The sequence below is a fragment of the Mustela putorius genome, unplaced genomic scaffold, assembly GCF_011764305.1.
Source record: "Mustela putorius furo isolate JIRA1106 unplaced genomic scaffold, ASM1176430v1.1 tig00000179_pilon_pilon_pilon, whole genome shotgun sequence".
Lineage (NCBI taxonomy): Eukaryota > Metazoa > Chordata > Mammalia > Carnivora > Mustelidae > Mustela > Mustela putorius.
In genome coordinates, this window is record NW_025421305.1 from 7368184 (window position 1) to 7395887 (window position 27704).

Below are 27704 nucleotides of genomic sequence, written 5' to 3' on the forward strand. Positions count from 1 at the left end.
TGAGCCAAAAATCAAGAGTTGGATGCTTAACTGACTGAGCCGCCCAGGAGCCCCCAGTTGGGGTCCTGATTCGTAACGCCGCCTAAAGTTAATCAGAGTTAAATTGCGTCCCCAGTAGATTTACAAATAGCCAAACATCAATGTACAGCTAGATCGAATATTTCATTTAAATTCACAAACGATCCTAGAATATAAAATAGAAGTTCATTTATTATTCTTGTGGCAATAAAGGCAACATCTAAGACTTTTTTTGGTAAAATGTCCTGGATTGTGTAAAATCATCACGTGCTCTGACAATGACTGTTGACATAATTTAGGGAAATGTCAATCAAAGCTAGGAGGCTCCTGTATGCAACTTGGCTTATAAATACTTCAAAGACACATAAGTGTGTATATTCCCCAAATATAACTGTCCATATGAGCTGCAGCATTTCAGAATGAAGTGGCTATTTCTGAAGTATGTGAAGGTGATCCATCCACTGAAGGATGATTTAATTCATCATTCTGTCTGAGAAGTGGGGGAGGTGACATTGCTGCCCTGCAGTTTTGAACTCTGTCATATACACTTGGCAGCCTTTCACTTTGGGACTCACAGACTTGAAAATAACATCCTTTGAGTTCTGAGTGTACTAGTTGGAAATTCATATTTCTCAGCTGGGAAATGTGAGGGTAAAGGATACTTGAAGAAAGTGCAATCCTGTGCCTATTTTCATGATGTGATGAAAGAGCCTAGCTATTTGTGATGCCTCGATTAATCTTTCAGGATTTTTAAACAACTGAGCCACGCAGGCACCCTATCTTTCAGGATTCTTAAGTGTTCTTCATTCTGAATGATCCGAAGCAACTTGGAAATAAAATGGAAGAGTGTAAAATATTTAAAAAGTCAGAATGCTATGTGGCAATATACTTAAAAATGCAAACAGCATTCAGTTGTTCAGGGACTAGTTTTTTAGCTGTTTATTTTTTTGTTTTGTTTTTCTTCCTTTGGATTTTCTGCCAATGACTTGTATCTCCACCTGCTGGTATACTGATGAAATGAAATGGTAATAAAATTCAAGCAACTAAATTAAATAATTTACTGGAATCTCTGATATAGATTTGTGAGAGGAAAGGTAAAAATTACAACCTAAAATGAGATTTCTCAACAGATGTTGGTAAGAATGCAGAGAAATGGGAACCCTCTTGCACCATTGGTGGGAATGGAAACTAGTGCGGTCACTCTGGAGAACAGTATGGAGGTTCCTCAGAAAGTTAAAAATAGAACTACCCTACAATCCAGCAATTATACTACTGGGTATTTACCCAAAGGATACAAACATACTGATTCAAGAAGATACATGCACCCTGATGTTTATAGCAGCATTATCAACAATAGCCAAATTACGGAAACAGCCCAAATGTCCATCGACTGATTAATGGATAAAGAAGATGTGACATATGTATTTAATGGAATATTACTCAGCCAGTGTAAAAGAATAAGATCTTGCCATTTGCATAATATAGATGGAGCTAGAGAGTATTATGCTAAACAAAATAAGTTACTTAGAGAAAGACAAACACCATATGATTTTATTCATATGTAGAATTTAAGAAGCAAAACAGATAAACACACGGTTGGAAAGAGAGAAAGGCAAACCATAAAGCAGATTCCTAACTATAGAGGACAAGTTGAGGGTTGCTGGAGGGGAGGTGGGCAGGGGGATGGGTTAAACAGGTGATGGGCATTAAGGAAGGCAGTTGTGATGAGCACTGTGTATTGTATGTTAATTGACAAATCACCAAGTCCTACATGTGAAACTAATATTACACTGTATGTTAATGAACTGGAATTTAAATAAAAACTTGGAAGGAAAGTAAATAAATGATTAAAATGAAGGTTTAGAAGAATATTAGTGTGTTTACTAATCCATTTATTCTCTGTGTTAACTATAAAAAGTGAGATAAGAAATACTAAAATAACTTCACTAAACTTCTTAACTCCAGCTATCAACATCTCATTCAATTATCTTGCCATCACCCGTGTGTCATCCTTCCAATAATCCCACTAAAAGTTTTACAAGAAAATGTAGCAGAGAGCTGGAGCATAAACTAAACCATAAATCAGAACATCTCATTTAAAGTCAAAGACAGAAACATCCTCAGGAATGTAAATCGCTCCTAAACCTTTAGAAGACCCATAAAATAAGTGTTTAAAACCCCACTGGAAATGCACTACAACAGAACATTAAACGCATGAACTCTGGAGCCAGATTTCTGGAATTGAAAACCCAGCTCTGCCCCTGTAGCTGGGTGGTCTTGAGCAAAACCCTCTTAACAACTCTTGCTTCAGTTTCCCCTTCTGTGAAGCATGATTAAAGGATAGTACCTACTTCATAGCATTATTGGGAGGATCAAGCTGAGTTAATATTTGTGGAGCTGTTCTCTCTGCTTGGCATGCTTTTTCTCAAGATATCCATAGTGTCTGCTTCTGCCTTCATTTATGCCTTTGTTCAAATGTCTACCCTCTCAAAGAGACCTTCCATACCCATACCTCAAGCTGTTCCCCCAGCTGTTACTCTCTACCCTGCTTCATTTTCCTTCATACCCTTTATCTCTGCCTGACATTACTTTACACATTTATCATTTGTTCCCTGTCCCCTGTTCAATCACGAAACATCAAATATGTACTAAAAAATGAATGACTGAATAAATGAATGAATGAAAGATATAGTCCAGCCAGCTTACACATCACAACTGTATGACTACTTCTTAGGATCACATTGCATTTTAGATTAGGGTAAATTTGTCCTGGTGTTTTTCAGAAGTTCATTGTGCTGTGTTACTTTCTATAAGATTTTAGTGTCATCTCAAAACTTGAAGATTTTGCAGTAAATTTATCTTTTCGGATCATTTAATGTTAAATTATCTTTTCCAAAAAAGATCAAATTCCTGAGACTCTTACTGTTTATTCTCTGTTTAGAGAATGACCAGCTTATTCTTGTCTTAACTCAGTTTCTAAATTATCAAGAGGAAGATTAATAAGAAGTCATCTGGGAGAAGCAACAAGGGGCCAGATAATACAGGATTTTGTGGGCCATGTGTGGGCCAAGTCTAATTTTACGAAAGATATTTATAAACATGGCCTCAAAAGTCTCTAATAATTTTTCAAAGGAGGGAAGGTGTCTTCCATCCCCTCCCTTTGAAAGTTGGTAAGCTTAAATAAGACTGCTCAGACCAGGGGCGCCTGGGTGGCTCAGTGGGGTAAGCCTCTGCCTTTGGCTCAGGTCATGATCTCGGGGTCCTGGGATTGAGCCCTGCATTGGGCTCTCTGCTCAGCAGGGAGCCTGCTTCCCCCTCTTTCTCTGCCTGCCTCTCTGCCTACTTGTGATCTCTCTCTCTCTCTCTGTCAAATAAATAAAATAAAATAAAATAAAATAAAATACTTCTCAGACCAGTAGAACATGAATGACTATATCATTTCTGAGACTGGATCATAAAAGATGATGTGACTTCTATCGTATTTAGTGGAACACTGATGCCTGCAACCTTGAGCCCCCACATGACTTTCCTAAGTCTGACATACCTACAAAGGGCACACATAACCTCCATTCCCACCCCCTAGTGAGCAATCCTAGACTTCAAATAATCCTAATTCACAAATGAGACATGTGTCTAAGCCTTCCAGATGATTCCAGCCCCCAACCATTATGTCTCCTCAGCTAAGGCCTCAAAGACTTTAGAGCAGAAACAAGGCATTCCCTGCTATGTCATGTCCGAAATGACCCACAGGATCCATAGCAAAATAAAACAGTTGTTTTAAACTGCTACATTTTGAGTCGCATTTTGTTACACAGAGCAGTAGTAACTGGGACACCATGATGAGGATTTTTGGATTTCATATTAAGTGAGAACTCTTTAAAGAGTTGAATTATGTGACCTGATCTGGAAAACAGACTGCAAGAGGGCAAGTATGGAAGCAGAGTCCAGTCTGGAGTTATGTAGGCAAGAGGTAACAGTGCCTGGGAGAGGACAGCAGCAAAGATGGTAGTGAGAAGAGCACTGATTGGGAATATATTTTCAAAGTAAATCCAATTGGATTTGCTAATGGATTGGTAACTAAGTGTGGGAAGACACAAACTAAGAATGGCCCAGGGATTTGGCCATGGCAGCAACTACCTGTGTCATTATGGAGATACAAACATTATAGAAAGAACAGGTTTGTAGACTAGAAATCAAGAGTTCAGTTTTGAATACGTAGCAGCATGTCTATTAGATACCCAAATGGAAATGTTGAGTAGGCAACTGGAAATATTGGTTTGGAACTCAGGAGACAGGCCAGTTCTGCAATGCTGTATCTAACTCTAAGAGTCTAATTTTAGGAAAGATATTTATAAACTAGAGAATATTCAGAAAGGGACCAGGATGCAGATGCTTCTAGAAGTCATCTTATTAAAAAAAAAAAAAAGTTAAAGGAACTAAACACAGATTGGACAAAAATATCCATAATGTGAAAAGATATCTGAATCACTAGGACATAGCATTAGCACTCATCTTGGAGAGTAAGGTATCTTCTTTGAGGGACCAAAGATCTAGTGCCCACTTTCATGAAAACGAACACAAAGTCCATAACTGATCGTCCCCATAGAACTAGATACCGTTACCAAGGTTTGACCTAAAACAAAACCCCCAAACGTGACAGGAGGCTAAGTTGAATAGCATGATGTTGTGTGGGTACAAGATTCTCAATACAAAGCACAGCAGAATGAAACCACACATTCATGTCCTCCCAGCATACTGCATCCTACCCTATAAAAAACTTACCTGTTTAGATGCTGTCCACTTCCAAAATCCCCAAGTAAGGGAAGTTCACCTTAGTGCTTGTGGTACAAAATTATTTTAGTATTATTAACCACCATATTTTGATTTTTTAGTGTTTTAATCTTTTTGCATTAATAGAGGCAGCTTCATAAGATTAAGAGGATAAGATTAAAGATAGGATTAAGATAAGATTAAGAGGAGGAAATCTACAGCTGGAATTACCGGGCTAAGATCTTAACTCCAATACCTCGGTAAATTATTTAAACTCTGTGCCTCGGTCTCCTGCCTCCTTGGATTTCTTATGGGGAATAAATAAGTCAGTAAGTGTAAAGTATTTAAAATACATAGAACCAGCTAAATAAGAAGTAGTCCCAAAAATCTGTTAGCTCTGTTCAGCAGCACTCAGCATACTCCCCTCTGTGAATGCCCATTTGGGATCACTTGTTTAGTTTTTTAAAATTCATTTAGGCATATAGAATTATAGTGACTTTGTGAGGAAGAGCTTCAAAGTGGCAGCTCTGAACTTACCCTCTGGCTTTGCAATCACTGCAAAGATGCTTTCTTGAAGCTCTCTCTCCACTGATGTCAGAAATTCTGTCACTCAACTCATTGTCTCCTCTTCTGTTAACTTTCACATGAAATTCATCTGGATTTGAATGTGTCCTAGAAGTAAAAAGGACAGACTCACTCTATTATCCATAAAAATGTACAAAACGTCAAACACACTGCTCAGAGAGAATGATACATACTCTGAATTACCTTAAACTTGCAGATTTATCCTCTCTATACACAGGGATGGGGGATGGAGAGGACCTGAGCCTGAATCCTATTTAAAAAGAAGGGTGAAAGATCTATAAAGAACCCCTCAAACTCAACACACACAAAACAGATAATCATGTCAAAAAATGAGCAGAAGACACGAACAGACACTTCTCCAAAGAAGACATACAAATGGCTAACAGACACATGAAAAATGTTCATCATCATTAGCCATCAGGGAGATTCAAATCAAAACCACATTGAGATACCACCTTACACCAATTAGAATGGCCAAAATTAACAAGACAGTAAACAACAAGTGTTGGAGAAGATGTGGAGAAAGGGGAATCCTCTTACACTGCTGGTGGGAATGCAAGTTGGTGCAGCCACTTTGGAAAACTGTGGAGATTCCTTAAGAAGTTAAAATTAGAGCTACCTTATGACCCTACAACTGCACTACTGGGTATTTACCCCAGAGATACAGATGTAGTAAAAAGAAGGGCCATCTGTACCCCAACGTTCATAGCAGCAATGGCCACAGTGGAAAGAACCAAGATGCCTTTCAACTGATGAATGGATAAAGAAGATGTGGTCCATATATTCAATGGAGTATTATGCCTCCATCAGAAAGGATGAATACCAAACTTTCATATCAACATGGACAGGAATAGAGGAGATTATCCTCAGTGAAATAAGTCAAGCAGACAGTGTCAATTATCATATGGTTTCACTTACTTGTGGAGCATAAGGAATATCACTGAGGACATTAGGAGAAGGGAAGGAAAAGTGAGTTGGGGGAAATTTGAGGGGGAGACAAACCATGAGAGACTGTGAACTCTGAGAAAGAAACAGGGTTTTGGAAGGGAAGGGAGTGGGGGGTTGGGTGAGACTGGTAGTGGGTATTAAGGAGGGCACATATTGCATGGAGCATGGGGAGTGGTGCATAAACAATGAATCTTGGAAAACTGAAAAAATTAAATTAAAAAAGGATGTGTGAGAGTAGCAGTTAGTATTTGACACTCAGATATCAAAACTGACGGAGCAGACACAACATCCCTCCTGGGGAGTGCTTCAGGAAGACAGCATTTAAACCCTGAGGGACCAAGATGTTTTAACTGGACCCACAAGTAAGTTACCAGGGGTGAGACCAGCAGAGACAGACTCCAGCCTCCATGAACAAACAACCATCATACTTCCTTCTGCCTCCATCTGTGAAGAAATTTTCTTCTCAAGCAAAAAATTAAAAAGTCCTGAAAAAACTAGTCCTTTGAAGTCCCAACCTGAGCAGCTGCTGAGTTTTCATAGCACTCTCCGCATGAAAATCTACTAAATGTTAACAATGACACTAAACCTGCTTGGGTGGTCTACGTGGGCCCACAGGATCGCTCGTCTCCCTAAGCAAGGAGAAAGAACACCCTGCTCTCCCGGTCTGGGAAATCTCCACAGCCTCACCCTCCTGGGCCTCTGCATGAATGGAAAGGGTCTGTGTCTTCGGGAAGAACCTCAGCTCGAGGTCCTAGGAGGCAGCCCCCGCCGCTCTGCGACTTGCGCCGGCCTGGCCACTCGTCGCGTGGGACCTGCTCCCACTAGGCTCACAAAGCTTCATCCTTCGAGTCCTAGCCTCGCTTTAGCTGGAACAAGTCACGGTGGCAATGGCCACCAGCATAAGGTCACAGCCACTGGCCAAAAAACCCATCAACACGACGGGGAAGCCAGACAGCCGCCCTGCTTCCTGCACTATACGCCACCAGGAGGGTCCCTCTGTTCACTCCTTTGGCAGCGACAGAGGTGGCGGCGGCGGCGGCGGCGGCGGCGGCGGCTGCGGCGGCGGCCGCACCGGCACAACTTTTCCGCCAGGTGGCGTCGAGTCCGTCGGCGCTAGGAGCGAAGTGGTGGTGCAGAACAGGGCCGGTGGGCCTTAGTCCAGCACCACGAGGACCGCCGGCGAGCTGTGGGGACAACCGGCGCTGAAGAGACAGCTCACCCGTCGCCGGGCGCAGCTCTCGCACTCTGAGGTAGCAGTCGCTGCGGAGAGGTGTGCAGGTTAGCTCGGCGTTGGGACTTTCGTCTGCAGTCGGATCACCAGGTAGCCCAGGGGCGCGTCCTGGGGCAGAGGCGGCTGGGCTAAGCCATTGAGGAGTGGTAGTGTGACCAGTCCAGGTACGTGGTCGTTCTGGTCCTCCACAGGCAGCCACACCACGGCCCGGCCCCGGGGCGGCGGAGAGCCGCCGTCGAGTGCTTCCAGCCCCAGCGACAGCTCAGCCAGTTCACCGCGGTCAAAGCACCAACATGCGCGCTGCTCCCCAGTGGTGGGGTCCACCGAGACATAGGGCGCAACCCACCTCTGCCTCCAGCAACTGGTAGGTGACCTGCCCGTTGCGGCCCAGGTCGGGGTCCCGGGCGGCCACCGTGGCCAGGTAAGCGCCAGGAGGGTTGTTCTCTCGCACCAACACCTCGTAGACCGGCCGTGTGAAGAGTGGTGCGTTGTCGTTCTCGTCACTCACGCGAACAGTGTAGGGCCTCACGGTGCGTAGCGGGGGCGCGCCGCGGTCCTCGACCACCAGCGTCAGGTTGTACTCGGCGATGCGCTCGCGGTCCAGCGAGGCCGCAGTCACCACCAGGTAGCTGCCCGCGTAGGCCGGCTGCCGCCGGAAGTGCTCGTGCCGGTAGAGGGCGCAGCGCACCTGCCCGTTGGCACCCGAGTCTCTGTCCGAGGTGCTGACCAGCGCCACCAGGCTCTCGCGCGCCGCCCCCTCTGGCACCGGGAGACCGCGCCGGCCTCGGGCGTCCCGGGACGGGTCGGCGAGGTCGCGTCCGCACCCCCCGAGAGCGGCGGCGACGGCTGCGAAGGGAGAGGCGGCAGGTGCGCCCGGGGCGGCCAGCGGGGTGATGGTGATGTCCGGAGCGTTGTCATTGACGTCGCGGATGTGCACGATGACCTTGCAGGTGGAGGCCCGGGGCCCAGGACCGCGGTCCTGGGCCCGCACGTCCAGCTCATAGGTGTCCTGGCGCTCATAGTCCACCGGTTTTGCTAGGGTGAGGTGGCCCGAGCGCAGCTCCAGACGGAAGAGGCGGCGCGCCTTGGGTCGGGTGTGAGCACCGAAGGCTAACACCACGTCGTCGTTGGGGCCCTCATCGGGGTCCGCTGCGTCCAGGTGGGGGTCGGCTGCGTCCGTGAGAGACCTCGTCGGAGTCAGCTGCGTCCAGGTCGAGCAGTAGAGAGCCCATAGGAGTGTCCTCTGCCAGCTCTACTTCGGCCAAGGCGCCCTACAGGAAGGCCCGGCTGTGGTCGTTGGCGTCCAGCACTCGCACACTAAGTAAGGGCTGCGGGCGGCCGCCTGTCCTGGGCCACCAACTCCAGGCTGTAGGCGGCCTGGCCCTCGCGGTCCAGCTCCTGGAGCAGCACCAGGTCAACGCACTGGGCACCGTCCGCGAGCGTCTGCAGTTCCACGCGGAAAAGGTTGTGAGGCTCCGCCAGGCGCACACTCTGCAGCGGGTTGGCCCCCAAGTCCTCGTCCACAGGCACCTCCAAGGGAATGCGCATGCCCACGGCCGCGCCCTCGCACACCTCCATGGGGATCTGGGTCAGGGGTAAGCGTGGCGCATGATCATTGATGTTCCTCACTTCCACTTCCACGTGCACCAGCTGAAACTGCTCCTGTGAGAAGCTGATCAGGTCAAAGGCCAGCACGCACTGTGTTGCTTGGCCACATTGCGGTGCATGGTCCAGGCCCGCATCCCCCGCGAGGGTCAGCTCCCCATCCCCCTCGGACACTGCAAAGAGTGAGCTGTTGGACTTCATCAGGTGGAACTGGTGTGGTATCTTGATCTGGTAATTACACAGGACACCATCAGACAGAACACCAATATCGGAGCCATAGGCTTCCTCCTCATTGGTGTGGAAATTGATGGTTTTGGTGCAAGACCAGGGCACCAGCTGCAGCCACAGAACTTGCAAGAATTCCAGTCTGGGCCAGCATAATATGCCAGAGGGAAATCTGAGCCTCCAGCAAGACATCTTTGTTCCTCAGAGAGAAAAAAAGCCAATCAGAGGCTCTGCGCCACCCAAGACTTCAAGACTCTCATGCCCTCCTGAGTAGGCAGACAGGAGACACTTGCCCTCCTAAATACATCTGATCTCTAAACCCTCTGGGCTATGTAAATCGCTTTTCTGAGCTCCAGGCCTAAGCTTGCTTCTTCTGAACCCTATCGGAGAAGTTACATAGAGAAGAATGTGCAAATAAGCATCCATCCGGGCCAATCCGCAGAGTCTCTGGGTCTTGGGTCATGCTGTTCTCCTAAAAGAGTTCACAGAAGAGCTCCCCATTTTGCCTGGGGAGCTGAACAGGGGCCAAAGGAGTTCAGGAAGTTATTAAGATCCCTATAGAAGTTTCCACTGTAAGAATGCATCGCGCTTGCTTTTCCACTGTGCTTGATTTACACTTTGATGGTAGGAGCAGGGAATCTGCAGCTTCTGTGTCCCTTCTTAAACACATTTACATATTCCTCAGACAGAGATACATTACTCTTCTCTACCATTTTTAAACCAACTTTTATATGCATATTTTGCTACCCACAGTTATCCATCTATGTTGGGATATCATTTCTGTTCCCCCAGAAAGATTCTGGGGGAACAGCTTCTCCAGAGTCAGTCAGTGTCTAATCAGGGAAGAACTGTTTTCCAAAGTAATCATTTCTAAATAGCTTTTCTGTAGCAAAGAAACCATTAATAATGAAATTTCAGCCCCTTCATCTCCTTTTATGTCAGTAATTACTTATATGTGAGGAACTGGAGTCAGGGAGGTTTGTCAACTACAAACCACTGTAAGAGAGAGTTAAGGGTAGGAAAAAGATTTAGCGAAACATGCTGCAGTCAGTCTTGTTAGAAAATTGCTATACACCATTTATTTTTAAAAAGCCCTTGGCTGAAGAAAACCATGGGTGGCCTGATAGGCTGAAGGCTAAAGAAACATTAAACCATCTGTCTAAAGCACAATAAATAGTCTTGTGTTAAGTTCTCTTTATGTGTTAAATGTTCTAGATGCTAAACGGTCCCCATGTTAATGATGACATTGTTCCTCATGCCATGGAGTCATCATCAGTGCAGTGTACTTTAACTAGTCCTCTTGAATAAAATCAGTGAGCAGACTGAGTTATTAATATGCCCCAGCTATTATTGGCTTCTCCATGATCTGTAATGTTATTGATTCCTGCAGGGACATGTCAGTAAATGACTATTTTTGCTTTCACTTTTAGGAGGGAGTTGCATCTATTTTAGCACCAGGATCTATGAATCCAGTTCTGAAACTGAGCCACCTCTGATGAGATAATTAATTAGCAGTGGTTTTAATTTAGTGGAACATTCCACAGTGACTCTAATTATAAGTACCAATAACTCGATGTCAGAGAAGTTTGCAGTAGGAAGCATGAATTGATTTGGGTTAGGTACTCTGAGATCCTAAAAGGGGAAAGTGCTTCATATTGTTTACTTTGGATTTGTTATTTTGCCTGAAGAGGCATCTGTCTAAGGGAGGGGACAACTCTACTACAGTTCAGCTGGATCACATTCCTTTGAAGCCAGTATCCTCATTGGCATAAAGACAGTTAGCTTTCTTCCTTGCAAGTGGCTATCCTGAAGAAGGACCTAGTTATTCAGCCTCTGAGACTCAAGGAAAACAAGAGGAACTGACACTCCATCCAACTTCTGAATTCCTAATTGTCCCCTTAACTGAAGCATGAAAACTGATTCAGCCGTTGTCTTTTAAAAGGCACATGCTTCCACGCACATCAGCCAGGAGAGGGACCCATTTAACCATAGTCCGAGTCTCATTTCTTCCTCTTTTCCCTCATCTCGAGCAATCCCTGCCAGGCTTGGCCTCTGCCAGTCTTCAGCATTATTGTTGCTATTCATGACAAGCAAAACTGCTCAGCACACTGAAAATGAAGAATAGTCTTGACTCTATCTACAGAACATCAAAAGATCCAGATAAAATATGAAAAAGGCAAGCAATCAAACACATTACCTCCACAATGCTAAACATCTGGACACTTTATGTTTGGAAACATCCAGCTCTGATGTTTAAATGCTTGATTGCATTTTTCCTCACTCTTCCTCCAGCTGTTTGGCAGCGCGCAGACCATCCACGATAAGGAATATGCTATATTGTTAGTGATTCATTATTAACATTAACATTGTTTTCCTAGTAAACAACCACCTTATTAAAACGCTGCTTTATGAAGGAAGGACAGCTGGAGTTTCAGGAAAGAGACATTTTCTGAGGCAAAAATCAGTTCTGTGCCAGCAGAGTGACAAGCTGAATAATATAGAAACTGTCTGATCTGTCCCCCTAGGGATGTGTCATCGGGAAGCTGTGTTTACAGCCTGGAGCTGCTGGTGCTCTCATGTTCCATTCTGTTGGCTCTGTTAGATAAAAATCTGTCTCAATATTAAAAGCATTGTGGCAGAAATTTGGTTTATGTTTCTTGTTTTCCCATTTGCCAGGATATTGCCAAACTAGAAGTCCATAAAATGGAGTTTTGATCTCTGTTGGTGTCCAACATAAAGCAAAACAAACAATGGGAGCAGGGGACTACCACCACCACAGGAAGACCAAATTGTGAATAAAACAGCAATTTGGTCCTCTTGCTCAGTTTGGTTTTAAAAGGGGTGAGGGGGCAGGATTTGGGTGAACTCCCTACAGTTCACTTCTGTTTCTAACAAAAACACCAATATACTAGTGTGCTCCCCACAATGCCAGGACACCAGAACTGTAAAATAGTATTTGCATTCTAATCAAGAAAAGATTTTCTGTTTTGCTGAGTACGCAACACCTTAGTGTGTCCCTTTACATACTAAAGCACACTGCACATAAACTAAAGTCATTTTCATCATAAACACAAGGAAAAAAAATTGGTCTCCTAATTCAGAATGGTGTATGTGTCTTTGCATATTTCCTCTTTCCTATTACACAAAACTAATAATGTATGTTGGGGGGGAGGGGAATGAAGCCCCAGGAAAATCCCTAATGTGCAGATTTCATTAGACCACGGTATCCAGGCATCAGAATAAGCAGCAACTCTCACAGGACCTTGAACTAATACTGTCCTGGCTCAGAAACAGTTTTTGTGCCATTTAGAACAAATCACTCTATGTCATATACTGACACCTGTCTTCATTTCTCCACTGAACAAACATCCTATAAACGAATGAGCAAAATATTATCCAGTGCAAGGTTGCTGTCTTCAAGGAGTTAAAGAAATTGAAGCTATCATGACTGTTTGAAAGGAAACAAATCAACCTAACAGTTCTTTTTTTCTCTTTTTAAAAATCATACCTTAAAAATACTATAATTAATCTTCAGCAGTATGAACCCCTAAAATGGGGAAATTGTTTTAAGATATCACATAAGAAATACCATGATCTCATTCCTGTTACTCTGTTATGTAATCAATGTGTTACTATGCCTTGGCTGTACAGTCAGTCATTTATAGTCAAAGTTATCGGCAAATTGCTGGTCCTTTTTATAAAATTATTTCAGGGGAAATAATTCAGCCCTGAAGCCAACCAAAATACTGTGTACAAGCAGAGAATAGGAACAAAATAATATTTTATCAACTACTTAAGTGCTTTAACCTAGAGAATATCGGAGAGAACCACAATAGAGTATCAACACTAATCACAAATTCCCCTTAACATAAAACAAGGATTTAAATGATATAATCTTTATTTAGAAAAAAGTTTCCCTTAGGATCATTATGGTTAATAAAGATACCATCAGAATTGTATAATCTTAAGATACTACATAAAACTAGTTTTTAAACTGCTGATTTTATTAGTCTAGCAGTATGAAGGACAGTAAATCAATGAATAATGAGAAATATCTTACCTTTTTTTCTCTGGGATGCCTCAAACCCCAAGTGAGCCAGTAAAATTGACTTTTGTACTTGACTTCAGTCTTTGGCTCAAGGATCATACTTTGTATCCTTGCCACCAGATACAGAAGAAACTCACTCCCCCACCAGAGACTATAGTAAAGCAAGAGAAGAATAAAAGAATAAAGGCGGAGAAGCAACTTTTTATCTGTGCGTTAGTTTATCTTCATCTCTTATCCTCTTAACTGATCCTCTCTATTCCTACTCTACAGAGAAGCTCAGGTCCCCCATTAGTTAAAGTGTTTTCAGGGCCTTGATCAACAAATATTTGATCAAGTATTGGTGATACAATAAAGCACACAGCCCTGTAGAAGAAAATACTTAAATGTTAAAAAACAAAAACAAGAACAACAACAACAACAACAACAAAAAACAGGGGCTTAGTGGATTAACCCTGCCTTCAGCTCTGGTCATGGTCTCAGCGTCCTGGGATGGAGCCCTGCATCAGGCTCTCTGCTCAGCAGGAAGCCAGTTTCCTTCTCTCCCTCTGCTTACCTCTCTGCCTACTTGTGATCTCTCTCTCTGTGTCAAATAAATTTAAATTTTTTTTTAAAAAAATCAGAGTTCAGAGGTCACGAGTGCCAAATATCATGGAGAAATGTATATTAAGTACAAATAGGTAATCTCAAAGTTTCCAGGTAAAATCACAAGCAGTCAGAACTGCCAAGGACAGATAAAGCCTGGGGGTAGTGTGAACAAGCTGTGCAGGAGGACAGAACCAGAGCCTTCTTCAGAGACCTAGTAGAGTTGGTTAAAGGAGGTGATTTGAGGACACTAGAGGAACGAGTTTGAATGGGTGGCTTAGTTGAAGAGTTGGATACTAAGCTAAAGAGTTCAAATAATTTTTGAAGGGGTAAAAATTATTATTTTTATTAAATCTCAACTCTTGAATATATTTTTAATTAATGTACAGTCATATTAGTTATAGGTGTACAATGTAATGATTCAACAGTTCTAGATTACTCAGTGCTCATCATGATTCATGAACTCTTTAATTTTCTTTATCTATTTCACCCTTCCTCCCCCCAATGCTACCCCCCCACCCCAGTAATCACCACTTTGTTCTCTGTATTTAGGAATCTGGTTTGTTTTCTTCCTTTTTTCCTTCCTTCCTCCCTCCCTTTCTTCCTTCTTTCCTTCCTTCCTCTTGTTTTTCTCTGTTCATTTGCTCTCATTCATATGAATGAGATCTTACTATTTGCAACAATATGGATGGACCTTGGAGTTATAACGCTAAATGAAATAAGTTAGTCAGAGAAAGAAAAATGCCATATGATATCACTCATATGGGGAAATTAAGAAACAAAGCAAATATATATATGAATATATATGAATATATATATATATATATATCACTTATTTATGCATTCATCTTTCGGTGGATATTTGGGTTGCTTCCATAACTTGGCTACAGTATTAAATGCAGCAATAAATATGGGGGCGCTCATATCTTTTCAAATTGGTATTTTCATTTTCTTTGGTAAATTCTAGTAGTAGAATTAGTAGTATTAGAATTAGTAGTAGAATTTGGTAAATTCTAGTAGTAGAATTACTGGATTACATGGTAATTCTATTTTTAATATTTTGAGGAAACTCCATACTGTTTTTTCACAGTGGCTGCACCAGTTTGCATTCCCACCAACAATGCACAAGTGTTCCTTTTTCTCCACATTTTAACCAACACTTACTTCTTGTATTTTTTATTTTAGCCATTCTGACAGGTATAAGATGATATTTCACTGTGGTTTTGATTTGCAGTCCCCTGATGATCAGTGATGTCAAGCACATTTTCATGCATCTATTGGTCATTTGTACGCTTTCCTTGGAAAAATCTCTACTCAGGTCCTCTGCTTATTTTTAATCAGATTATTTGGGTTTTGGGGGAGTATTGAGTTATATAAGTTCTTTATATATTTTGGATATTAGACCTTTATCAGATATATCACTTGAAAATATCTTCTCCCATTCACTAGAGTGCTTTGTCATTTTGTTAATGGTTTCCTTCACTGTGAAAAGCTTTTTATTTTGGTGTAGTCACACTAGTCTAATGTTGCTTTTGTTTTCCTTGCCCGAGGAGACATAAGAATTTAAACACTTTTAAGGCATCAGTAAGATAGTGTTGAGGTTTGTGGAGCAAGGAGTTGGTGGTGTGTATTCCATTATGACAAATAAGGGAGACGTTTGCCTTCCCTGAACTTTGGTAAATCCTCAAAAATGACTGTGTTTTAATTGAAGATTTAAATTATGATCCCACACTATGACTTACTTATCATAAATGTTTGCCAAATAAGTGATTGAGGCAGTGTGGTTTACAACCTTTGCCCACCTCAAAACCACCTGTAGCAGAACAAATTAAAGGGAGACTGGAAACACGAAGACCAGTTATAGGGCCCCTGCAATCCAGGTACAAGATATTAAAGACCTGAACAATGAGTTGGAAGGAGCAGAGGGTGAAAACCTGAGCAACATCACAAAGGAAGAATTGGTAGGACTTACTGACAGATAAGCTCTAAAGGATGGAGAAGACGGAAAAAAAAAATTATTCTAAAGTTATTGGATGGCTTACAGAATGATTATGCTTTCCCAGTATTGCCAAAAACAGATATACAGTTCCTAAATAGGATTTCTCCAAGGCCCCTGCTACTCACCAGCTGAAAGGACCAAACACAGAAAAATTTATCTCTACAAATCTCAGTGTTTTTAGGGAATAATGCCTATTTTGAGGGGTTGCTTTGAGGTTTAAGTGAGAAAATGTGAGGAAAGCAAAAAGCCCAGTGCCTAGCACTTTGTGGTTATTAAAAGACAACTGTATCCTTTGTTATATGCATTTGCCTATCATGTTGTGATTTATTTGTTCAAAGGTATTCTTCCTACCCCCATTATGAGCCCTTTTATGTATTAACCATGTCTTTATCAAATGTGTATCCCACTGTCCAGGTCATTACTTACCACATGAAAGGAGTTCATTAATATCTGTGGAATATTTGTGAGGGTCTCGCCACTATATGCCATTTCTGCATAATTCTTTTTTTTTTAAGATTTTATTTATTTATTTGACAGAGAAAGCGAGAGAGCACAAGCAGGCAGAGCAGCAGAGGGAGAGGGAGAAGCAGGCTCCCCACTGAGAAGGGAGGCGGATGCAGGGCTCGATACCTGGACACTGGGATCATGACCTGAGCCAAAGGCAGACGCTTAACAACTGAGCCACCCAGGGGCCCCTTCTGCAGAATTCTTAACCCTGTTATATCATCCGAACTCTAAATTAGAAAACTTTCTAAAGCTTGTATATGGAACTTGTATATTAAGTGAGACACCTGTAATGAGACTCTGAGTAATAGGCAAAACTTGGTGCAGCCACATTTAACAAAACTGGTTTCTTGAGTCCATTTCAAAACTGGTCTATCAGGGCATGTAAGATATTTGTCGTTTTTGTCTGTTCAAGCAGCCAATTTTTAAAATTTTATTTATTTATTTATTTGTTTTTATTAATTTTTTTTTTGAGAAATTACCTCTTTACCAATTGATTCATGTGAGAAAGGTATGATAGATGCCTCAACCCTTGGTGCTAAGATGGCCCCATGATACAGGCTTAGCCAAACTATTCTATCCTCTCAGTGATTTCTTCAGGTAGATACATTTATTCCCAACCCAGATCAACCAAAGCTATTGGGCAACAGGTCCAGGATTATTTCTTCAATCACTTAGAAGGGTATATTTCTTTTTCTTTTTCTGTTGGAGTTGCTGAACTAGAAAGATTTAAGTTGGCATCTGAACCATCAGGCTGGGACTGTTTGCCTGAATATAAAGCTAACGTTTTTCAAAGAAATGCTGAGATGGCACTGAGCACCTAGATGCAACCATGCCTGATCTCCCACTAAACTTTTCATTTAACTGTAACAGCAAGTCCCCTTTTATGTTCAAGATACAATTAGCAGTTGGATTTCTGCTACTTGTTCCACAAACAATCATAACAAATTCTAAAATTGGGAAAGGAATTGTTAGTAATAGACTCTAAAACTATAATTAGCTGAGGTCCATGGAGACCTACCATACTAAGAGGTTGTCCTACGTTCTTCTTACATATTTGCATAACCACTGGTAAACTATTACTTATATTTTGGGGTTCAGATCATGTGTCTATTAAAGCTAGAGAATAGGGTGCCAGGGATTGGAAGGGCTTGGCTACATTTATAACAAAAGGATAGTCTCCAATTAAACATAGTCCCTCTGAGAGCAGAAAGAGAAAAAAATATAATGACATTAAACCATCCCTTTCTAACTAGACCAGTAATCTAAGCAGGCTGAAAGTTGGCAATCTTGGCAAGTTCTAAGGATAGAGAAAACAAAATTGTCTCCACCAAACTAAAGCTAGTGCAAAAAAGAAAATAAGATTTAAAAACCACAGGCAAAAAATAATGAGGAAGGTAACACCAAGGTCTAACAGAGCCTTGAGCCCTCCTATACCTCTCAAACTCCCTGTAAGTCTGGAATATCTTAGTTAAGAAAAATGACAGTCTCTCCAGAACAAAAATCCATTTGGGGGATGCAGCCTGAGAGCACAAGGGCATACATTAGCTGTGACTCCTACCCCAAGAAATTGTTCTGAATGGCCTTGTAGAGGCCCCAGTGGAAGTCATTTAAGCTGAGGGCCAAGGGCATGAACAGAGCATCTAGAGTGGTTGCCAGGAGATGGAGATCCCTAGATGATGAGTGAATTTGAGCACTCTCTCCAGCTTTGATTGCAGACTTGATCAGATGCAAAAAACACTAAACTATTGCCTGGCAAATGAGGGACTGAAATTCCTGAACCCCCAATTTAAAAAAAAAAAAAAGTGGTATATGACCTTTGAAAAGCCCCTGGAATATATTCCCAAAGCCCAGCTCAGATCACAAAGGACAAAGTCTAAGAAAGATCCTCCTTGTGACCAGAATCTGGGGAGGCCATCTTAGCAGAACTAGAAACTCACACCTCAAAGAGAGGAGAGAGAGTCTTTGTATCTTCTGGCCAACAGGATATGCTTATGTGCTATGGGGAATGACCACTGTGTGTGGTTTTCCCCTTTCCAGATGGGGTTTTTTAATTGCAATTCTTTATCATTATATGTTTCAGGGGGGATGTCAGGTGTATCAGATAGGTTGTCAGATCATGAGCAGTTATACCCAACACTGACTGGGAGCAACGCAAACCTTTCCGAGATCCCATATCAGTCTTTAAGCTTCCCCAGGGGGAACTGATTAAGTCACCAACTGGCGGGAACAAAGAATGTCCAAGTTAACAGGACCCAACATGTAGGAGCAGAAAGCTTGATTCATTCTTCACCTTTTCCCTCCAATTCACCCACTCTGATAAATGCAGCCATCCCCATACGAAGCGTCCTGCGTCCAGCTGCACCTACCCCTGCCCTGTCCCTTGTCTCCCGGTGAGCCACTGGATGTCTTTGTTGACTCATTTTGTCTCTAGAACCCTGCTATCAAACCGCAGCTGAAGATTCCATCCGTGGACTCACACCCCACCCTTCCAAAATCTTCTTCCCCTCTCCTTTTAATCCAAGGCCGACAAGGCTCCCCCTCATTCCTGAGAACTCATATCTTATCTATTTCTCTTGTTCCTGGTTGCTTTATCTATTTCCCTTATTCAGGACAGCTGACAGCTTTACAAAATAGCTTCTGTCTCTCCTGGAAACCTCATCAGAGGAGGTGGGGGGAAGGGAGTTGAGGTCCCTTCTCAGACTGAGAGCAGAGAGCCTGACCAAGGCAAAATACAGCAGCACAGTACTTCATCTGCTTGCCCCATCTGTTCCTGAAGGACAGCGTGGAGTGGACTCTTAAATCTCCCAGGTCACTTTAACCTCCAACCCTTCACAGCAAACGGATGATGGCTATAGAATTCTCAAGTGTTCCTGTTTGCCTTCAGGGTTTGCTCCATTGTCTTTTAATAACATCCTTAACTTACACCTATTAATAACACATTTGTTTTGTAGTGTGAAGATGAAAGGAAACAGATGAAAGAATTACATATTACACAAAGCTCAAGTTCTAAATTTTTCACAAAACTTAAACACTCTATAAATTTAAAGAGGCTATTAAATAAAAATGATCATTTCTCGATCAAAAACATTTCATTATCCCCACTACCTCTAGAACAAGACAGAACCCTTAGACCCTCTGAATTCAGCCCTTTCTCTACTGGATGTCTCACACTCCACTGTTTATCTTACAGCTCAACCAGAGACGAGATTTCTCTAGAACTGCTTTATTTAGTCCCACTGCCACCCCTATGCTCACACTGTTCCTGTGCCTATAGGGTGGTCCTTCCTGCCTGTGCTGTTACAATGCTATACATTCTTTCAAGCAGCGTTTTTCATGCATAATTAGACTTTCCCCACTTCCATTCTGCCTTACCATAGAGCTAGACTCCAAATCAAATTATGATATGGCACAGCTTTTTTGTAAGCTTGGTTGTATACTTCCTGTCATAAGGAGGGCCCATCATACTTTTATAAATAGCAACAGTATCGTGCTCAGAGTGGTTGTTGTTTAATAAGTGTAGCTGATTAAGAGTAGACTGGATAAGCTAGCATTGTGGCAGTGTCTCCCTTAAAGGGAATATTTATAATACACCCAGATCAGGTACCATGAACACTGAACACTGCATAGAGCCGGCGGTACGTGTGTGGGCAGATGACTTGGATGCAAATCCTGGCACCACCATATCCTAACCATGTGGCTTTGAACAGCTCATCGAGACTCTCTAAGTCTCAGTTTTATCTTGTCTTATGAAATAACAGTGATAATACCACTTTGCTGGACATTCCTAAGGTTTAAGTCAGGGAATAGAGGTAAATGAGATGGTGTTTATAAAGCACGAAGCACTGTGCTTGTTGCATTGTAAGTGTTCTATAATAATCATGAGTATTATTGCCTAGAGTGACAGTTCTTTAAAGTTGCTATGAAAATGCTAAGATGGGTTTTAGATTCCTTTAATCATTTTAGGGCTGTTCTTCTACACCTCTACTGTGATTCCACTACTTTCTTTAAAGCTGAGTCGCAATCACAAATACAGTCTGTAAGGGTTAATAACCACCAATCGCTGTCTCCTTTTTCATGTTAAAGCTAAGAATATGCCAATTCCAACTCTAGAAATTGACATAAAAGATCACTAAACTGTAGCCATAAGGTTACCACAGCAACCGCTAGATGTCATCTTTAGAATGTCCCTCTGCTTCACATCCTATTTGAGTAGGAGCTATGATGTATATACATTCACTCATCTACTAAATAATTGGTGCACATACAGTTTTATAAAGTAATCATAATCATTCATGCATCAATATAACAAGATATGCAATAGCAGCACATATTTTAAAATGCACACTGTAACAAGACTTCCTCAATATTTAATTTGTAGTTCTTTTGTTAATCTTACAATATATAGCCTTTTTCTTTAAAATTGGTGAATCATACTTTAACTTTCTTTGTTTTAGGAACAAGGCTATTTTATTTTGACAGCTATTCCTCTCGTTTAGCCAATGTAGTCCATACCCAATATGAAAAACACAAGGAAACCTCACATTACAAAAAAAAAAACCTGGGGCACCTGGGTGACTCAGTGGGTTAAGCGACTACCTTCAGCTCAGGTCATGATATCAGGGTTCTGAGGCCGAGCCCCATATCAGGCTCCTTGCTCCTCAGGGACCCTGCTTCCCCCCTTTCCCTCTGCTTCTCCCCCTGCTTGTGATCTCTCCCTCCCTCTCAAATAAATAATAAGATCTTTTTTAAAAAATTTGTAATTCCACTATTCAAACAGCTGGCAATATTTTATGTTTATTATTATTATTATTATTATTTTATATTTATTTTATTATATTTGTGTATATTTATATATACTATTTTTCTCTATATAGAGACATACAAAAGATATATGTATGCACACCATGCACATAGAAATACATATCTATATATAAATATACACGTTTATATAACAAAATATCTATAAATATCCATACCCTGCTTTTGAATGTAGCCTATTTTTTCTCTTAATCTTACATTGTGAAAATTATTTAATGTTAATAGAGTCTTGTATGATGTCATTTAATCAGTTGCTTGTTATTATGCCTGATGTATATATCATAATTTAACTATCCCTTTGCTGTTGAGCATAATGTTTGTTAGATTAAGTTTGGCTATTTGTATAGGAATTTTAAATACAGTGCTTAAATGAAACCGGAGTTTATTTTCTTTCACGCAAATTACGTCTTAAGGCATATATAGGGATTCCCACTGTGCCAGGACCCAGGCTCCTTCTATCTTGCTATTCTGCCATCTTTAGAGGATGGCTTCATGTTCCAAAATGGTTCAGATCCAACCATTACACCCACAGGCCAGTAAGTCGAAGGGAAATGGCCAAATAACGGAGACTGAGTTCTTACTTCATGTTCACACAACACCACACTGCCAATGGCCATAGGTTAGCCATAAGAGAGGGCCAATGTATGTAATACTTTACTGAGTAGCAATCTGCCCATCTACAAACCAGGGTCATTGCTAAGGAGGAAGAGATGTGACAATGGAAGAAAAAAAAACAAGTCTCTGACACAGACATGGAGCTTGTTCCCAATTTTTTTTTTCCTATTGTTAATAATACTGTGATGAATATCCTTGCACATAAACCCACACACACATCTCTAATTTCCTTGGGATAAACTCCTAAAAGGGTAATTGCTCAGTCCAAGGATAGGCCAGATTTTAAGGGTTTTGATACCTATTCCCAAATTGCTCTCCAGAACTACTGTACCAATTTCTACTCTCATCAGCAATGTAGGTTGGGTAGAGAAAAATGCTTTATAAGATTCAATTTAATTTGACTATTCAAAGATTCCATACCTCCTGAGAGAAAGGCAATTTTCCTTGCATCTCTAGAAAGGTAGTGATTGAGAAGATTTCTGGAAAGAAAAAGAAAAAACAAAACAAAACAACTTAGTGCCAAGTGAAAAAGCCTTTTTCTATCTAGTAACATCAGAGGAAATGCAATTTAAGACCTAGCAATGGAAAAGATATTATTGGCTTAGGTTATTGAATGTATTTTAAAAGGGATGCAGAAGAAGATAAACAACATAATGTAGTGTAAAGAGCACTGAATTTAGTGCCAGAAGACCTGAATTTGAATCCCAGCTTCGACTTTATTATGACTCTCGGTGAGCCATTTAACCTCTCTTAGCTCATTTTATTATAAAAATAGGTCAAATGATGCCTCTCTCTCCTTTGTAAAGTTTAAATTTGTCAGTGTGAAAAGGTTTGATAATAGCTGTATTTGAATCGAAACTGGCACTCTCCTTAAATTTTATGATGCTACAATTCGATATTTTATATCCTTCATAACTGAATGGAGATGAATAATAAATTATTTTTCTTCAATAAAAAGAAAATTGAATAAGACTTTCCTCAAGGCTTTTTATTGTTTTTGTTATTGTTTTTTGTTATTTTTATCACTAAAGGATTTCAATTTTAAAATTAATTTTATTAAAGCATCATTTAGATACAGTAAAATGCACTCATTTTAAGTGTCCGGCTCAATGAGTTTTGACAAGTATATGCACTATGAAATCAATGTAGAATATTTCCACCAGCCCCAGAAAGTTCCCTAAGTGTTACTTTGCAGTTAGTTACAATCCAGGCAACCCCTATTTTTAAATGTCACATAAAAGGAATCAGACAATGTGTACTCATTTGTAAATGTCTTCTTTCACTCGGTATATTTTTGAGATGCATCCATGTTGTGCCACATATTTCTTTTTGTTTGTTTTTTTGCTGAGTATTCCTCTACTGTATGAATATACTACTCTTTTATCATTCACCTGTGTGGACATTTGAGTTGTTTACTACATAGGATTTTTGTGAATAATGCTACTGTGAACAACAATATACAAATCTTTGGTGGACATGATTTTATTTTGAAAGAATGGGGGATAAATACGTACGAGTGCAATTGCTAGGGAATGTAGTAAGTGCATGTCTAATTTTATATGCAACCGACAAACCATCTTCTACAATGGTTGCACTGCTGCATTTCACCAGCAGTGTGTGAGATTTCCTGTTGTTCCACGTATTTACCTACGTTTGATATTCACAGTCTTTTTAGATTTTTGCATTCAGGTACATGTGAAGTGGTAGCTCACTGTGGTTTAATTTGCATTTCCCTGATGAGTAATGATGTTGGGCATCTTCTGATAATCCTTATTGCCAGTTTCCATATTTTTCGGGTACAGTGTTTGTTCAAGTCTTTTTCTTGTTTTAATGGATTGTCTTCCTTATTATTAAGGTGTGTATATTCTTTATATGTTTCATTTTGTAGAGTGTTAAGTCTTTTTCCCATTTTTAATAGGTTATTTGCATTCTTATTATTGAATTATAAGAATTTTTATATATTCTGATTGTAAGCTCTTTCCCAGATGTATGTATATGCAAGAATATTTTTTCAGCCAATAAATTGCTTTTCATTTACTTAATGGTATATCTTGGAGAAGTTTACAGTTTTGATGAAGTTCAAATTACCATTTTTAAATTTGAGGATTGGTGCTTTTTGTGTCCTATCTAGGAATATTTGCTTATCTGAAGATTATGAATATTTTTCCACCTTATCTTCTAGACGTTTCATAGTTGATTTGTGACATTTAGATGTGTGATTTATTTTGAGTTAGCTTCTCTGTATGTTATGGACCATGAGCCAAGGTTTATTTTCTCTAGTATGAATGTCTAGTTGTTACCCTACCATTTGTTGAAAAGCCTATCCCTTTCTCACTGAATTACCTTGTCACTTTTGTCAGAATGAATTGATCACATACCTGTGGATCTAATTCTGAATTCTCTCTTTTGTTCCATTGACTGTGTCTACCCTTCGACTCTTCCATATTGTCTTGATTGCTGTAGCATCTATAGAAAGTCATGAAACCAGGTAAAACAATTTCTCCAATTTTTTTTTGTTTTTTTTCAAAACTGTTTTTACTATTCTTGTTACTTTACTATGCTTTTGCATTTCTGTGTAAATGTTAGAATGAGCTTCTCAATTTTTACAAAAATGACTTCTGCAGTTTTGGTTGGCATGACACTGAATTTATTTTTCAATTTGGGGAAAATTAACATCTTAACCATATTGAGTCTGCTAATCCACAAACATGGTATGGCTCTTTATTTAGAATTTTAAAATTTTCTCTCAGGAATGTTTATTGTTTTCTATACACAAATCTTTGATGTCTTTTGTTACATTTATTTAAAAGTATTTTGTTTTTGATACTATCTTAATTTTTTTAATATTTATTTTATATAGTTGTTTGTTGCTAATATGGAGAATTCAGTTGATTTTTCTTAACTTGGATACATCCTAAAACATTACTACATTCATCTATTAATTCTAATTGCTTCTTTCTTTATTTGTTTTTTATAGGCTCAGGTTTTTCTGTCATGTTATTTATGAATCAAAACAGTCTTCCTGAATCTTTGTTCCTTCTATTCCATTTTTCCTTTATATCACTAGCTAGGACCTCCAGCAAAATGTTGAATAGAGGTGGTGAGAGCAAATATTTTTGCCACATTCTCAGTCTTAGAGAATATCATTCAATGTTGCATCAGTGACTATGGTATTTGTTGCAAACATAGTTAATATGTTCATTATCAATGTTAGAAATTTTCCTTCTATTCCTAATTTGTTGAGAGATTTCATATGTGGTTGTAAGAATTTCATCAAATATTATCTCTTTATCTACTGAGACTATTTCTTTCTCCTTCATTTGTTGGGGTGATGGATTACATGTGTTGGTTTTCAAATGTTAAACCCACCTTGTATTTCTAGGATCAACCCTACATGGTCATGAGGTATTACCTTTTTCCTAACTATTGCTGGATTTGATTTGCTAAAATTTTTATTTTTCCACCCATGTTAATGATGGACATTAGTTTATAAATTTTTTTCTTGTAATGTCTTTGACAGGCAAATTAATTATTGGCTAGTACATTTGAACTTGTTAGCCTAGGTTTCCTGCTATGGAAAGCTCTAATATTTCCTCATTCCTTAAAAGTTAGTGGGCTCAAATTCCAAACTCTCTGTCTCCTAAAGAACCTGGAAAAGCTTGGAATTTTAGGCTTTCATAGTGTGAGTCTAGAATAGGCTTTGCTATAAGACATGGTCCTTGTTTCTAGAGTAGGACCTTTCTGGTGTTTAGGATAAATGTCTGAGGTATTAACAATACTCTCTCCTTAGGCTGGGTCAGAACTCCAACATCTTCCAGTGGTGTTCACTCTCATGCCATAGTAAGCTCTGTGTGACCTTGCCCTGGAAGCCGTGTCCCATTCCTCAGTGAAGAATTCATGGGAACTCCCATGTAGATTTCTCACTCCCTCCCTCACCATCCATAGCTCCCTCCTCCCAAGGGCCCTGATATGCAGTTTCCATCCACTTGAGTAGCCTCGAACTCCTTTCTCTGCCCCTTTAGATCAATAGGACCATCAGACTTTGCATGGATTTCAGCTTTCTGTACCACAGTTGGAAACTTGGGCAGTGAACTGAATGGACACAGGGAGAGAGTTTCCCTTCTTGGGGGATTGTGCTGCTTGTTTTTCAATACCTGAAAATAGTTGCCTTTATGTATTTGTCGAATTTTAGAGTCATTTATGACAAAAAGCAGAAGTCCTCAGGGCTTTGTTTTATATCCACTCTTTGACTCATTGCTGCCAGAGGGAAGATATCAGAAACAGAAGGACAAAGATAAAATGGATTTTTTTTATTGTCTCAAAGATGTGCTGAAGGCAAGATGGTTGCAGGCTATAGAGAGAGAGGCATTTGAAAAATATCCTATTTCCCAGTCATTTTAAAAGCTTATCTTCTCATCTCCTTCCCCAAACCCTTTCGTTCTCCTAATATTCCATGAAATTTCTTGATAATGGCCACCCACTGGGTCAACAAGAAAAGGTCAGGCCAACTGATCCTTGTTGTATTCTGAAAGGGAAAAAATTGTGACTGAGGAAAAGTACAAGAGGAAAAAATCTACCTGTGTGCTTCATTAAGAGGGAATGGGAAAAACTACCTTTGTTTTAACTGAAACCAAGTGTGCTTGACCAGATAGGTAAGAAGGAGCTTCCTGGCCCATCTAGGAAGCAAGGATCTGTTTACAGGAACTAGACACAAATCCTTGACCTCAACTTCAAGGAAGAAAATAATGAAGGAGACCTTGGCTCTCTTTCCTTCCACCAGTGCCCCTCCTCTCCACCTGATATGGAGATTCCTTTCTTGTTGTACCAACTACCTCTCGCTGTATGTCGAACCAGTCCAATACTTAGTGGCCTAAATAACCACCATTTTATTTGCTCTGATTTCGTGGTAGGCATATGGGGTGGAATTAATTTAGGTGGTTCGTTTTCTGGTTTCCCCTGGGGCTGCTCATGTTTCTATCATCGTCTGTCAGCGCATAGAGGGCTCTTTAGTCCAAGCCTCACTCATACATCTGGCGAATGGTGCCAGCTGTCAGCTGCACCATGGTTCGCCAGAAGACTTCTTCACAGAGTGGCTTTGTTCCAAAAGCAGCAAGAGATGGGGCAAACCCTAATGAGAAAGCATTTCCTATGTCTCTGCTTGGGTCACATTTGTTAATGCCCTAGAGCCAAAGCAAGTCACATAGTCAGAGTCAGTGTAGGAAAAGATTAATAGAGGGTGTGGATACAGGGAGGTATGATTCACAGGTGCCATTACTCTAACAATCCACCACGTTATTGAGATCTCCAGTCATGTGCCTACGCCCTGGGGCACGTGTGTCATCTTTCTGCAGCAATTCTTCATTATCACAATGTTCTGCTTCTGACAGAAGATGCAACAACTTGGAAAGACAGGAAGAGATACTGGTGATTCCTAAGACTTTTTTGTCTTAGTAATTTGGGACAAATAGCCTGGGCTTCCATCTCACAAGTGCAGTTGTAGGTAGTGTGCACAGGTACAGTGCCACTGGTTGTTTATATCAAACCTCCATTTTAACCAGTAAGTACTTATGTGGGGCTGGTAAATATCTAGAATATCAGGGGTGCCTGGGTGGTTCAGTGGGTTAAGTCTCTGCCTTTGGCTCGGGTCATAATCCCAGGGTCCTGGGATTGAACACCAAGTTGGGCTATCTGCTCATCGGGGAGACTGCTTCCCCATCTCTCTCTCTGCCCACCTCTCTTTCTACTTGTGATCT

The 27704-nt window shown here is 40.8% G+C and overlaps 1 protein-coding gene across 1 annotated transcript; it reads right to left on the reverse strand.

The window, feature by feature from the left end:
• Positions 1-7600: 7600 nt before the first annotated feature.
• LOC101671142 (protocadherin-8-like) lies at positions 7601-27014 on the reverse strand. The gene is given in 7 exon segments (XM_013059802.2): positions 7601-7852; positions 7899-8320; positions 8323-8380; positions 8382-8687; positions 8740-8895; positions 8897-9524; positions 26974-27014. Coding segments are annotated over 7 exon segments (1863 nt in total).
• Between the last annotated feature and the right edge of the window lie 690 nt (positions 27015-27704).